This window comes from Periophthalmus magnuspinnatus, chromosome 10 (genome assembly GCF_009829125.3).
Source record: "Periophthalmus magnuspinnatus isolate fPerMag1 chromosome 10, fPerMag1.2.pri, whole genome shotgun sequence".
NCBI classification, from domain to species: Eukaryota; Metazoa; Chordata; class Actinopteri; order Gobiiformes; family Gobiidae; genus Periophthalmus; species Periophthalmus magnuspinnatus.
This window is the reverse complement of record NC_047135.1, coordinates 34,454,257-34,469,941: the sequence shown is the minus strand read 5'-3', so window position 1 is coordinate 34,469,941 and position 15,685 is coordinate 34,454,257. Positions and strand designations below refer to the sequence as shown.

The following is a 15,685-nucleotide window of genomic DNA, read 5'->3' as shown; positions in this document are numbered from 1 at the left end:
ATATAAAAGTTCAATGCCGGTATAGGCTTCTATTGATTAAGGGCTTGGCAATGCTGCCCTTCAGTGGCAGGCGACATGAAGCACTTTTTCTGCAGAGGATAACGTGCTCTCCACAAAGGCTCGGGCTGAGGCGAGGGGAGAAAATACATCACTACAGGAATAGACACATGCATTTTTCTCATAATCAACTTCAGACCCAGAGTATTTCCTCATCTCCAAGAGTCATTCCTCTCAATTATTCTTCTCACTGCCGCAGCATCAGTTACTCACTGTCTGTCTGTCGGAATCATGAAAGAATGTACCTTTGTGAAGGTCAGGCGAGCACAAATGTCACGTTTTGTCTCAAAGAAACAAAGATAGATGTTTTGTGGCACTTGCCTGAAAACTAATCTTCGCCGGTGATCCATCAAGTGGCGAGTCTCAGCCTCACTCAGCGTCGGGGTTTCATCATCGAGGATCCAAGGGCGGCCCGATCCATCCCCTCTTTCGGTTTCCTCGCTCTGGAGATCAAAGTGTCTGCACAAAGAAGCAAACTGAAGTGAAAAAGTCACATTTAATTTCATTTGTAAAGTATTGTTCCCAACTGCTCTGTGGAAAAGTGTCTAAACTCTGGCCCGGTGACAAGTGTTTTGGTTTTGTGATGGTGTTGTACACAGAGCTGCACTGACCTCACAATGACATTTCTTCCAAGTTTGTTATCATTCGGGCGCAGTCCAAGTGTAATGAAATACAACCATAAGGTGCTTTCCGTTTATAAAAATATAATGTCCCGCGCTTTGATCCGGTCATGCCAATATTTACCACCTCTCAAAATGCCACCCACGTTCAGTGCCAAACAAAGAATACAGAAGAAAAATAGCATTTTCTAAAGCCTAAACACATGCGTAAACAACAGTAACTACTCACGCATCACTCCTTCAATTCATATGACAAAACAGAAAGTACAACATTTATCATATTAGTGCTGGTTTAAACAGTGTCACACTCATGGTGGCCCACGACTGTTTCAACACTTGTAATTCAGATTTGGACTGGATTTCTGGACAAAATCTGTGTGAAAGGCTCTTTTTTCTTTTGTGCATTTATGCTCCACTAGTTGTTCCATTTGCCTATTTATTGGACAATTAATACAAACCTCCGCGCTGATGTGTATCGTAGAGGCTTGTGATATATTTTTCTGTGCCAAAGAGATGAGAAATTGATTCATCTTTCAGCACGTTCTTGTACCTGCTTCCTATTTGAGAGCCAGGGGTGCATTTACGCGCTGTCTCCAGTAGATGCTGCTCATTCCCCACACCTTTGCGCATCCCCGGTCCCATCCTGGAGCCAGCATTAATAGCTCGTAATTGTCCCTGACCAATCAGAGGTGCAGGGGGCGTGCCTGCGCTGTTACTACAGATACTCGCACAAGTTTGCTCCAACACGCTGCCTGCTGCACCCATGACTTTGTGCGTCAATGACTGCAGCTGCAGGAGCCCGGAGACAAACAAACCCGAGTATGTCGAGATAAAAAGCACCTTGGGCTGTGGCTCTGTCCGATAATGGCGTGTTATGGAGAGGATTTCCCGGGAAAAGTGATGCCCACCAGCGCGGACCCATGCACGTGTAACAAGAAGTGCAGTAGCAGTACCAGTAGTAGTACCAGTAGTAGTAGTAGTAGTAGTAGTAGTAGTAGTAGTAGTAGGAGCAGCAGCAGTGTCGTCTTCCTGGGATTATTTCTGCTGTCGCTGTCTCTGCACGCTGTCACTCTCGTCTGCTACTTGGACTTGCGGTCTGAAGTCAAAAGGGAAATAGTTCATCAGAAGAGGGACTCCATGTTGACAGCTGAGGAGGAGACTGACCTGCGTGACCCCGCGGAGGAGTTTGCGCTCGTGCACCCGCCACTGGACACCGGGCTCGTGCGTCAGGAGCAGGTAACTGTGCCAAATCTCCAAAAAACAAAAAAAAACCGCAGCGACCTTTCCAAACGCGCATTGTTCCCATTCCTCAGGGGGAGGGTAAACTCTTGTGTTCACTCCTGATGAGACCTCCCGTTACCCCGTCCCGTCCTGTCCCGTCCCCATCTGCAGCGGTGTCAGGTTCTGTGCGCGCGCTGTTATGGCATGTTCCCCGGGGCAACTATTCTTACCACACATCTGTCAGTTTGAATGACCACTCCTTTTTACGCAGCACGTTTCTGCCAATTTGTTAAAAGATTCAAAGTCTGTCTGCTGGCACTTTTGGGTTGGCACGAGAGGCGTATGAGCGCGTAAAAACACATGTGAGCGCCTCAGACTGAACAAAAAAGAAGGGCAAGTTACCAAATGCGGTGGGACATGGAGGGGGCAGACTGGGGAAATGTGAGCTTGTTGATAAAAACTGCAATAATCCCGTGTTATTTTCAGTTTTAGACAGAAATAGGCGACGCGGCTGGTACATCCAAAGAGTCTGGAGGAAAGGAATGATCATGTTTTCTATGCAAATCTGATGTTTTATACAAATCACGTGGCAAAAATGAAAAAGTGGGACATTCTTTACAAAGGAGAAGGAGGCAGTTGTATTAAACGTCTGTGTAATACAACCAAAAGCAGGGCCAGGTGGTCACTCAACAGGTGGGGGGGATTTCCTGGTAGAATTAAGTCAATCTTTGTTGTTCCCAGAGCATCTTTGAAACAGGCTAAAGACACGGTGGGCGGCGCAGACAGTCTTTAGGCACTTAACCCAGCTGGACTCGCACTCGGGTCAGAGAGCGCGTGCAGCAGGTGGACACTGGATGACTAGCAGGTGCAAAGCCCAAGGGCAGATGTAAATTCATCAGGACTTCGATGGGGCACTTGGTACTTGGAGCGGGGCCAGCTTTCACCTCACATGTGTTTTCTTCTCAGGCAGTCGGCTCATTGAACGCTCATTGTGTCGTCTGTTTTTGGCAATTAGACCCTCGCTCACTCCACCCAAAGCGCAGTAATTTCCTCAAGATGAACACGAGTGGATTTCAACTTTCGCTCAAATAGAAATCATCACCTGTGGATGGAAATAACACTCCTCTATCCTACACTCCATAACCTTAAATGAATGAATTATTATGTTTTAACAAAACCCTCTCTTTACAGTTTAACGTCTTACCTTTTCCTAAAGCGCGAAACGATTCACTTTGAGCCTACAACATGCTTTCTGCCATCTTGGATACTGTGGTTTCCCTAAGCTAAAGTGGAGCTGGATGGCCCTGGTATTGAACCCAGATGGTGACGCTTCATGAGGTGAAAGACCGTGGCTGCAGCTGTAAATATTTAACAACTCTGTGATGCTGTCCTCGCCAGATGTCTGCATTAAACAACTCTGATTACACATCCCACAGTTTACATAGTTGGAGAAACAGGAGCATGTGGCATTTGGATGCATCAGGCGCACTTGTTAACTTTTGGAAGATGTGTTCTTTGAAGAGACGGTCTCGCAGGTTTGGCTGTTGTTTATTGGATTTTACTCACGTCCTCATCAAAGACATCACCACGGCAACTCTGAAATCTGAAGTGAAGGCCAGGTATACAACCGCGTAACAGAATAGGAAATGAGCATTTAAAATTGCCACCACGAAAACCCGCGAAGCAAGGGGCGTAAACAGGGATCCCATACACAACTGACATGAGCCATTGTATCAGAGCAGATCAGCGTCAGATATTTTGTGCAGACTCAGTTGTGGTTTTGCTGTATTTGAACAAGACAAGTGCAGCCTGGCCTCATGCAAAGACTGACTTCACCCACGTCAAACAGATCTGTGTGTTTTTAGGCATTGTCGACGCTAAATCGACTTGTCATATTGTGTGCCTATGCTATAATGTGGATGGCATTAGCTCGGTCGGGACGTGAAGTCAAAGTTAAGCTGCTAAAATGCCTTGGACTATAGTTCTGACATTTTGACGTGGTCTCATTTGAGTATAAACAACATGAAAACAAGCGTCTCATGTTTCCTGTCTACAGAAAGTCATGTGTCTCAGAGAGTGCAGTGATATGAAAATTATTTTGGCATAGATATTTATACCAGATGCCCTTCCTTGCAGACATATATATTCCACTTGTAACTCTTTGATGCTGAATTATTAGAACAAGTCATTTCATTTCCCCCGAACAGTGTTTTCCAAATGAATATGTCTCAGAGAATTCCTCTTCTGACAGACACCTGATACGCAGAGAAATGAAACAGTGAAACGAAGTCTTCTGGAACGGAGTGGAAACTCTCATGTTCTTCTGTCCAAAGGGATTTACAAAGATGAAGTGCAGGCTAACTAAGGCACAGCAAATAAAACACAGTTTGAGAATGTCAAATATCTGTCAGAAAGGACTGGGAAGTTTTCATCAACTTTGCTCCTCAGATGAAAAGAAAGAGCAGCAATTGTCTTCACACACGGAAAATGCACGCCAAACACACACGCCAAACGCATGCACGGCAATCACATGTACGCCAAAATAGCTTCCAAAACGCATGTAGGCTTTCAGACCAACACACACACAGTAGAATGTGTCTTCAAGATGTTCCATGATAGTAAAAATAGGGAGAAATAAACATTTTGGTAAGATCTTGTAAGTAGAAAGTGATTCATTATGTGAAGCACTTAACATCTCACACTAAGGCTTAGATCCTTCTGGTTCCTTAGTAATGAGAGCAAATTATTTGGTCATTTATGACTTGGGCCAAGGAAGTGAACAAACAGGCTTCCCTTCAACAATCCCTGTTGTTATGCCCTTGAGCAAGGCAGTAAATCCCAGCTGTGCAGCAGATCTGCACCGTTCCCAAGAGTAAAAGCGCCCCACTGTGGTGTGCCTTTCTTCAAGTTTAAGGTACAAGAGTGATGCGGGCTTAAGCAAGTGGCGAGCCTTTGTTCACCTGACGCGGGCAGTGAAACGCAGTAAACGTGGTCCCTGTGTAATTATTATAATATGGATATTTTTGATCCTGTGCCTAATATTTTTCTTATAACTATAATATGAAATAATTTTTCCTTCTGATGTATGCCTTCAAAGTCACACAAAGAACAGATGCTGAAACATCTGGAGTCTAGTTAACTGCTATTAAAAAAGTCAGTTTGATGGGACAAAAAGTCCCGAGCAGCGCACGGTCTGCGGAGCCAGGGTGGGCTGTCACCCACATCCACTGGAGCTCGGGCCAGAGACGAATCATCAGAAATGGATCAGTGTGAGAAAGGTGTGAGCGCATAGGGCAGGGGGAAGCAACAATGGAAAGAAGTCTCAGAGGTTTTCCTTTGATTGAATAGTTTTGAAGACACAAATGTTATTATCAGAGCCGTGATCAAAAACATTAAAAGTTCAATATTTTCATAACTTTTGGATGGGAAGTACGTCTGCCAACTATATGAAATGTGATTGGCTGCTGACAGGAACATATCCTTTGGGTTGCATTCCATAGTGTTAGTAGGAGATCTTCTGAATATTGGATTATTAAATTACAAGTTGAGGATTAAAACAGATGGCGATGGTGTTTGGGGAGGGACCGTGTATCATCTAAATCTTATTGACCTTATTTGAGAGTCCTGGGGAACTCCTGTGTCCCAGTCACCATCTGGAACCAGCCCTCAGTTTCACCTCCTGAACTCACATGGCCTGATGTCATCCACTGAGTCGCCTTTTAGCGTTTCATTCAAGGACGAGGCTACTACACCTCAACGGTTAAGACTTTTTCGTGAAATCATTTGGAGAACGTGTGAACTATAATCGCAGAATACAGTCAGTTCATTTGGGAAAACGAAACTACTTTGCTTCAAGTGTTAATACGACTTTAATAAGGTCTCGCGATGAGTAAATCACATATCCCCGTAGTGAGTGAATTTTAGTCATATCCTTATAGAACAACGGGGAATCGTGCTCTCTTTGCCCGAGTGCACCCCCCGACGCTTTGAAGAGTTGAAAGCCCTCTAATTAATAGCGTTTCTCCCTTGCGCCGATAAAGAACGCTTTACTCAATGGTTGGCACTGGGCGTACATACCAACACATTGTCATCCTGATTTACTGTAACTGTGCGTGCCTTTGAAGGGTACGAGGGCCGTAAATGTTGTAATGAAGTCAAACGAAGCAAACAAGAGTGGCAAACCATCTTTCATCGTCGATTCTTATGAAATGAATCTCGCATTTGTTAAACATTTCGTCTTTTCAGCACCATTTTGGTAGTAGCCTAGCAGATAGCTTGTTTGTTTTTGTTGTTTCGAACAGGCTTTATCTCGGGCCAGCGAGCGTCTGTTGAATCATGTTTGGCTGTCACAACAGACGAAAGTGTTATGCCATATGTCCGAACATACACCCGAATTCTTTGAGAAGTAAAAGCGGCTCGCGTGCCAACAGCTGGAGAGGAGATGTGGAGACACCTGCACACCATTTGAAGAGCGAACGGCGCTGCTCGCGGGAACATCTGGAGGTCTGTGTGCTGATTCGAACGCTCCCGGGGCACACTGCTCCATCAGGCTGGAATTCCCATGCTTATAATAAGGTCAGACTTGGTTGGCGGCTGGTCAAGAATATACTCTTTTCAACGACTTTGAATTTGCCCGACATGGCTCCCGGCCCATCCCACACCAGAGCAGGAGACCACCACATCAGAGCGGAGATAGGGCCAAAATCAAAACATTAATTTTTATGTCTGTCTTTCGGTGGCTATCCTCAAAACCACTCAATGAGACACTCCGGGTTCACTCAGCGCTTTGGAGACGGGTTTTTGAGCTATTTTCATTTGCTTTACACGAGAAGAAGTGCTCATCTTGTGCCTTATCGCGAAGAAAAGGGTGCACAGTAATCGTTCATGGGACATTTTGTATAATCGGGAGAATCGCCAACAAAGATAATCGACGTTAAATCACCAGAATGTGCAAAGAAAAAGCAAAATTGTACTGAACTGTTTTATATAAATGGACATAGCTAACCTGCTAGCCACCGCGTTCCAAATACGAAGTGATCACGTGCGCAGTCCCAGCCCCATCGACTCTGGCTCCAGTTCACTTTCTATTGAAAAACTGTCACCTTTCTCTGTCTCTGCTGCTGTCAGACTCGTCATTTTGGTCTTAAATGTTCGTATTAACCCTCTACATGATCCTGGGGTTTTTATTTCGCTATTGCATCTGTAAATCAAGATATGAACATTAATAACAGACAAATCAGGCGCTTTTTTTCCTCCAAAGTTGCTCCCGCTGGCGTTAGCAACAGGTTTGATTGACAGCGTTGCTAAGTGTCCGCTCCCTGCTAAACCAAAAGTACGGGCAGAAAGGGGCGTTACCTTCAACAGCCTCGCTCCGGATCGGCTCTTTTGTTGTTATGACACTTGCGGTTGAAACTCGGATCCAAATTAGCCGCTATAACTGCTAGCCTCGACGTCACACTCCCTTAGTCCTTCTTTATACAGCTGTGCAAAAATGGGACTTGCTCACAATATTAAAATCGTACTTATTCATATCCATAACACTTTAAAACTGTCAGCAGCTTTAATGATTATCTTGATACAGTCGTTCGCAATTATTTTGGCTAAATTTCAGTACCGTCCCAGGCCGAGTGCAGAGGCTAGCGGGGGTGTTCGCAATATGTCTAGCCGCAACAAGCTAAACCATGACAACGTTTTTATTATCTTTTGATCCATGTTAAGGTGCCGCACGTGTCGCAGTTGTAACTTAGCCAAACTCCGAGCAGATGTCCAGCACACGGCTCATGTGGCGGCTTGTCCGCAGCTATTTGGAGGGATTATTTATGCTGACAGTTCAATGTGTGACCGTAAGTGATCTCTCATATATATAGCAGAGCATGACACAAAGGGTTTGGGTGGTCCTGTAATGTTAAGTGCTGAGTTTCTTTGTCAAATCATATTCTGGGGATACTCCAGCGTTTGTAATCAAGTGCTGGCGTTGCATTTTGGATTTCGTTCGTTGTATAATGTGATGCTTGATTTCGATCTGACAGGGTTCGTTGGACTGTGGTTCGCTGGTTCGCTTCCAATGGGGTTTTTGATTCAACTGCAGTTTTATGTTATGTTTGTTATGGTTTAATCTTGGGTTCGCCCACTTTTACTTGTCCTGGTGTAACGCTTTTGTTTCTTTTTTGTACTGGTAGGTAGAAACATGCACATCTGATAAAAAGTTCCAAAGTGCCTGCTGCGTCCAAAGACAGAACAGCAGGAAAAACGAACAGATCAGCACTGCATTTCTTCGGAGCTACCAGTTTTTTTATTATTTTAATAGCACCACAATGTGACGTTTTGGGGTCAAGGCCTGTTGCTTTTTTTCCTGTTGTTTCTTTTTCGTCCCATGTTAGTTCTGGTTTAACAGTTCTCGTTATTGTTTATTAATGGTGGTTCTTGGAAAGCCAAATATGCGATGTGGTTCTTTTCCTCAGCTTTTTGTTCTCAGCTCCAATACTTTAGCTTTAAGGATCTGACGATACCCGATATCAACAGATACCAGCGTCGCGTAGCAGCATTTATTTCTTTGTTAAATGTTTGACTATGCGGGTTTTGGACAGGTCTTGTTCGGGCAGCTTGTCTCACAGAGTTTATGTGACTTTAGGCCAACAGAACCAGTTACTTTAGCAGTTCTGTGGTTTGTTCTGCCACTCACTCGCCCTAACCCTACCTCCCACCACTTGACTGAAGTCTTTCCTGTTTTCCTACATGAGGTCAGACCAGCATCGCCTAAATCCTTCCCTTTGTATTTTTTTTGTTTTGTTTGTTTTTCCTGCATCCTATGACTTCTATCCCCCGATTTGGACTGGAACCAAGAACCGATGTGCGACTGGGAATCGATCTCAGATTAACCGCAACTCCCCTGATCCTTTTGTGCGCAAAGGTGAATTTTAGAGCGGTCTCAGAGTGCGGAGACAAAAGTGACTTATGTTACAGGATAGGTTACAGTTCAGTGGGGCACACAATGACTTGGCAATGACATGTTTTACTGGCGGACAGCGTCTCACTTCCCGTTAAAGTTAAAGGCCCCTTGTTGCCTCGGTTTAAACGCGATGCCTAATGGTTCAATGAACATTTTATATTTATTACAGCTTAAAACTGTTATAATAAGTTGTTCAGGTGGATTATAACTGCTGTTGTTTGTGAACACAGATCAGGTTACTGTCAAAATGTGTTCTAACGCAATTCCGCACGTAAAATTAGCGATTCGTTTACTGCTTTACATGTTTCGGGTACTTCCTGAAGCGTCGCGTGATGGTGTAATAGTGTTGTGTCTTCTACGCTGCTTTACTTTGTTTTGCCAGACAGTAGGAGAAGCTGACGCCCCCTACTGTCTGACGCCTTCTATAGGACTCCATCCCATGTGTGCGATAAGGTGTACGCTCCCCTCATCACGGTTTATGCTCCTTGGACCTCGTTTGCAGACCTCGCTGATCCAATTGTGTTATTTATTGCTTTCGGCGCAGATGATCCTGGCGTTGTTCCGGTGCATACTGTGGTTTTGTCTCTTGCGACGGTCGGATATCGCTCGTGTCAGATCAGAACGGGTCAGGTTCAGGTCCAGGTTCTTCTGACCTAGATCCAGGCTCGAGATTTGGAGATAGGTGCTGCTTTGTGGTTTTCCTCTGCTCCAAACAAGCTGCACTGAGACCCTAGATGAAAGTTGGGTGGAAAAGTCAAGGAGATAAGTCCACAATTTGTTGATTTAGAAAACAAACGAAACAAAACTGCCAATCTCCAGCAGCATCTCGTTGACCTTTGTGAAGATGGTAGTCAAATTATTAACGTTTCACTTCACCTTTCAGTAATATGGCTGTGTATTTTACAAACGTCTTATTTAATGCCCATTATTTTGCTCCTTGTTTTACAGAGAAAGTTGCGGCATCGAAATGGTGACTTCCTTGAAAAAGGTGACCACAGAGAAATAACACAGCGGACAAAAAGAAGTCCGGGAAAGCAGTTAGACTCAGGTACGTTGGCAAATTTTATGTAGTTGTACTTTACTTGCGTACATTTTACAGTGGATACTTTCTACTTTTACTTCACTACATTAGAGAGCAGTATCTGTACTTTCTACTTCACTACATTTTTGAACAGGACTGAACAGTAAAAAGTACTTTTCATAAGATTTGAGGGGTTATTTTTACCATGTTCGTGGAAACATCCTGACTAAAGTTTTCCAGTTCAAGCTTTGGCTTTCGGCAAAATGAAAATAAATACACAAAATTCACAAGAAAAACTAAGAAACTGATTTGTACTGTTACTGTTGAACAAAATCTGCTTTTTGTTTTATCAAAATCACAACATTTAACAGCAGTTTTACTTTTTTACAGGCACTTTTTTCCTTGTGATACTTTTTAGTAACTCTCTCCTTTTACTTATAAGATCCTAATCCACACGTACCACTTCTCCTCTAACAAAACCAGTCTTTGGATTTTCACACTTTTATTTAAGAGCACCTGCATCCCAGTGTTCCGCGTGTCCGTGCCAATAGCGTGTCTTTCCTTGAACAATGTTTCCAAAGCTCTTGTTGATTTGAAGGAGATTTAAGGGCCGTGTTAACAGAAGTTCTTGGATACGTTATACTTTGAAAACAGTTGTCGCAGTTTTATCCATTTACTCCTACGACGTTACTCGTTCTCGACAAACGCAAAGCACCTAAACCACACTGTTGTTGTCAAGTTTACAGAGAACGAGATTAAACCGGATAGAAATGATTATCGGTTGGATTGCAAACAGGGACAAACTGTTTTGGAGGGTTTCACCAATTTGAAGCAGACAAACAAGCCCATGTCATAACAAGAGCGGGCCCCCGAATCCTCGACTACTCCAACGTACTCAGTCAAAACTACACTGCCTTCGCCGCCATCACAGACTTTAAACTGCTGGGAAAGCCCGTCATGTGACTCGATGACGTTCATTAACTGTCCAGATTCGTAGGCCAAATAAGCGATAATATTGAAGCCAATTTACGCCACTGACACAAAAACACAAGAGCAGATTTAAACCACAAAACTATTCTAAACCTACAACATTGTTAAAAATCACGAGCTGCAATAAATAAACAGCAGAATGAAACACTTTCGTCGTTTGTTTGCGTCTGTAATGAGGCGTACAACTTATTAATCCAAACTTTTACGGCTTAAATCTGATCATATAGTGAAAAAAAAAATACTGACCAGCAAAAAATATTGTTCCAGGTTTTATAGACTGAAGGAGAAGAGGATATAGAGATGATCGTGACAGGCCGACCGGTTCATCATAATCAATTTTTTTTAGACAAAAGCATCTGCTCAATGTCTGAATTAGCTTTTGTAGTTTTTGTTTAGAATGCGAGCTATGCAAATAAAAAGTATGCCTTTGAAGTTGATGTCTGAGTGCAGCAAGTGCAGCATGATCACAAGGCATTCCACAGTCTGTGGCGTGACACTGAATACTGGGGAGGGGGGGTTTGTAGTGATTGTGTTTAAATTAGAAGAAAAAACTCACCTTTGAGACTTTCTACATAAATCAGTAAAGTCCCGAGCCTCTAAACACTAATCATTCCCAGGTCTCTCCTCTGCTCTGAGCTACAGACAAAGGCTTTTGTAATCTCAGCCTTGTGTGCGTTTGTGCGTGTGTGTGTGTGTGTGTGTCAGTTTGTAGTGCTCCTAACGGGCACCAGATTGGAGATAGGCTGCTCATTAAGACAAATCTTTACGGATGCATCCAGTCATTTAGCCAGGGGAGAAACACTGGCCATATGTTACGGGGGACTCAAACTGTGAGGTTTTTAGGTTAAATGGCCTTTGTAGTTGTAATGGCACGGCGAACACAAGAGCAGTGAGACGGCTGGAGCTGCGGAGCCGTGGTGTTTGTGTGTCATACATGGACATAGCTGCCCATATAAAGTCTGTGTGCGCGATCACACACGGGTATGTGCGTCTGTAAGAAGATACACACACACACATGTATACACACTTTCATCTGCATTCTCCATCTGGGCTTAATTCAAAGAAAAGGATTTTGGCAGGGTAAAGTATCTCTCTAATGATCTTCTCCAGTTCCACTGCCTGTGAATGCTTAAGGCACTTGTTCATACAGAGGAGGTGAAACCGCACTTACAAATTACTACACTAGAAGATACCACAGACTGACATACCTTCAGTGCAGTGCAGCGCCCGCAGCATCTGAAGCTGTTATTTTGCCTTTACAGATACCTGCAGTGCATGTGCTCAAGATGTTCTCTGGGATAATCATTGTTAACAGTTTTATTACTATTTTTGTTACAGAGTCAACGGGGAAAGAAAAGCGAAGAGAAAAGAAAAAAGGTGATTCATATTTACTGAAAGTCTGTTGTGTCTGATGCCGCCTGGCAGCAGCACTCAGGCCAAATCACAGCAGATTTTCATAAAAATTACAACTTGTGATGTAGCACATTATGATCGAGATGTTTCTGCTTTATGCAGTGTACTTTTTCAAACTCTCTATTGGCCCCAGCCCCAGTCCTGCTCTGTGGAGTTAACCTATCACAGTGATGTGTGAACTCTATGAAGAAGCAGATTTTTTAGCTCTGTCCAGTCTCAAAGACTTTCATTATTCTCTCACCACTTTGATTATGACCGGCCCAGTTGTATTTACGCCTCTATCACTTCATACATGTTTATATGTATCACTGTTCACATATTAACATGTTGATTCATCTGTACAGGGAGAAAGAGGCCTGTGCCGGGGCCCCCTGGTCCTCCCGGCCCCCCTGGCCCTCAGGGGCCCCCGGGCATCCCTGGGATCCCTGGGTTTCCAGGAAGTAACGTGATGGGGCCAGCGGGACCTCCTGGGCCTCCAGGACCACAGGGACCTCCGGGCGCACAAGGCCCAGCAGGTTTGTGTGTTAAAATAGAAATGACACCATCAGTGCATCGAGACAAAACTCTTCACAAGCCAGAGAAGTTCAACACCCACGAGCTCCGAGATGAGTTCTTAGATTACAGTGCATGGAGACACATTCCCACACTAGAGGGGCTCTCAAGTCAAAATCAATGAACTCATTGCTTTACCAGAGAGACTTGTGATGCAGATGTCAAACACTGTGTGGGATCGCAGTGATCTATGGTCCAACTATTTCAGTGTTTGTTTTGTTTAAGTCATGTCATTTCAGCTGTGATAAAGTATGTCTTTATTTTTACAGGGATTCCAGATTCCAGGTCCAAAACAAAAGAGTTCCAGGTACAGCCGTTCAACCGTTTATAATTATATTTTCAACATTCACATCGTGCCTTATGCTGCTAGTCTTAATTACTTTGGTGTTGTTTCTTGCAGCCTGCAGTGGTTCATTTGCAAGGGCAGGAAACAACAATTCAAGTGAGAGAAGGTGAGTCTCATGGATGTTAATTGTTGAAATGACAGAAAACGAATGAAATGATTTAAAATGTAGCTGTGGGTGCAGCTTAATAGTAACAGTGCTGCTCAAGGCTTACATGTGCATTATACGTGTAGTTTAACACTCCTGAGACATTTACGTGGCCTGTATCTGTCTTCTGTTGTTAAATATTTAGATCTCTCTGAAGGCATCCTCAGAAACTGGAAGATGGTGTCCATTCATCACCGCGTGTTCAAAATGCACTCTCGCTCTGGAGAGCTGGAGGTGCTGCTGGACGGGGTCTACTTCATTTATAGTCAGGTAGAAGTGAGTACGGTCTTTGACGTAACTCTTTACATCTATAGTTCAAAGCTAAATTAGTCTAAGCAGAAGTTTTGCTGCTGATGCATGTTTATAACTGTCAAATATAGGACACCTGTCCTACTGGAGGCTTTAGACGGCCTGTGATTGTGATTTCTAATTGTTCCTTCAGGTGTACTACCTCAATTTCACTGATATCGCCAGCTACGAGGTGATGGTGGACTCCAACCCTTTTCTACGCTGCACCTGCAGCATCGAAACAGGCCAGCGCAAGTTCAACACCTGCTACACGGCCGGAGTTAGCCTGCTGCGCGCTGGTCAGAGAATATCCATACGTATTGTCTATGAGGACACACTTATCAGTATGACCAACCACACAACATTCTTGGGAAGTGTCAGACTGGGCGAAGCGCCATCTTCTGGACAGAACTGAAAACTACACACCAAAGACTGCAAACTAATCTTTCCCTCAGACTTCATCATGGTGTTGATGAATTGATCCCAACTGTTGATAAGCGACATCAGCTCAAGTCTTGTCCCATGTGACTCTATAATTAGGATTATTTAAATCTGTGGAGTTAATAAAGTGGAAAAGGCTTTTGGGTGACTTGAGCTTTGTTTCAAAACCATCTATTTAAAAGGACATGACAGATTGTTATGTCTCCCTTGACATCTATCAAGTGTGAGGAGAGGCTTTGATGAGCCACATGTCTCCTTAGTCATCAAGCAACTGTTTCTATTTATAGTCACTATTTCTGTCAAAACAGCATTTCTTCATAACAAGGAAAGACACTGTGCTGACTATGATTATTTACTTCTGTGCTGTTGGACGATTTCTCCAAAAACATCCAAATTATTTTTACCTGTTGTGTGCACGTGGACATTCACTGGGTATGACTGGATCACGTTTGGTGATAAGAGATAAACACATTCAGATGTTCATGCCTTTGTGGGGTAAAACATTTTATTAGCCAATCAGTAATTTAAATCAGACTGAAGAGAATAGCGATTGAAAATGAACAAAGCAACAGCACTATTATTTTGCACAGATTTGCACTAGAAGCATCCTGCAGATTAGTGATATGTTTGTTACAATTCTATTTAGTTTATCGTGCGGATTAAGCCATGTGGGAAGATTATTGTTTATACATCTTTGTACATATTGTATATAAAATGGAATATACTTTTGTAAATTGATTTGATGGATTAAAGTATTTCATGTTCGGTAAATTGACTTGTTTCTGTGGACACCTTCCCGGCACACAGCACAGCTCAACCTCTTAGTCCTTTCCATTTGAACCTTCTGCTTTAAGGGGGGCATGTCACTGATTGCCTGAGATGGAGTCATCTTGGATATAGTACTACTGAGATTCATGTCATTAGTGAGTATTTGGATAGCACTGCAAAAATATTTCTACTAATTGCTTTGTTTTCTCTAAGGATTTGAAGTTCAGCTCCAAAAACGGGTCTGCGAAGATACGTCTTAATTGAGGGAACAGCTGCAGACGAGGAACTAGACGTACTAACTTCAGTACAGTCGGGTTGTGAAATGATCTAAATGAATAAGACGAAAAGTAAAGTTCATTGTCTCTGGGTCCAACAGCATCTCTGCAGCTAACAGCTAACACTAAACAAATGTTCAACGCTGCAGAGGTAAACCTTGGCTTTAGCGCTGTACAAACCACCTTTATTTTGAATTAGTGTAACTTTTCTTCTCCCACAGGAAATATAACAATATTTCTTGGACCTGTTCTGACTGTACGGAATTTTTTACCAAAGGAAAACACAGTTATTGTCCAAGTTGACGGTTATTGCCTGGTGTCTGGACAAGTATTGTGTCACTCTCGTCCAAGCATATCTAAAGTCATACGCCTCTGATTTGTTCCATCTATTGGTTAAATGTTCTGGATGTTTCAGAGGTTTTGTTTCAAACCCCTCTGGGCCCGTATAAATAGTGAGTTCAGCTGTAGAGTGGACAAAATCTGCAGAGGTGTGTTGAGATGTGTGTTGGAGATGTGAGTTGGAGATAGAAGCTGGAGATGTGAGTTGGAGATAGAAGCTGGAGATGTGAGTTGGAGATAGAAGCTGGAGATGTGAAGCT

General features: G+C 43.4%; 1 protein-coding gene across 2 annotated transcripts; it reads left to right on the top strand.

Moving 5' to 3' along the window:
- The first annotated feature begins 1,432 nt into the window (after positions 1-1,432).
- On the top strand, positions 1,433-14,499 carry eda (ectodysplasin A). Of its 2 annotated transcripts, none has more exons than XM_055224793.1 (8): positions 1,433-1,913; positions 9,796-9,895; positions 12,197-12,235; positions 12,616-12,786; positions 13,093-13,130; positions 13,224-13,275; positions 13,460-13,584; positions 13,757-14,499. In XM_055224793.1, the coding sequence occupies exons 1-8, from the start codon at positions 1,542-1,544 to the stop codon at positions 14,015-14,017; spliced, it is 1,158 nt and encodes a 385-aa protein (XP_055080768.1). In that variant the 5' UTR covers positions 1,433-1,541; the 3' UTR covers positions 14,018-14,499. The 2 variants fall into 2 exon arrangements, with proteins under 2 accessions (XP_055080768.1, XP_033829663.2); XM_033973772.2 differs by having other exon boundaries at positions 13,460-13,590.
- The last annotated feature ends 1,186 nt before the right edge of the window (positions 14,500-15,685 follow it).

What these genes read in the sequence shown, in the direction of transcription:
- eda (XM_033973772.2), top strand. Translation starts at nt 1,542, where the DNA reads ATGGCGTGTTATGGAGAGGATTTCCCGGGAAAAGTGATGCCCACCAGC. An exon ending in GCGAAGAGAAAAGAAAAAAG is followed by an intron (nt 12,236 to 12,615) that starts GTGATTCATATT and finishes TCATCTGTACAG; the next exon opens with GGAGAAAGAGGCCTGTGCCG. An exon ending in GGGCGCACAAGGCCCAGCAG is followed by an intron (nt 12,787 to 13,092) that starts GTTTGTGTGTTA and finishes TTATTTTTACAG; the next exon opens with GGATTCCAGATTCCAGGTCC.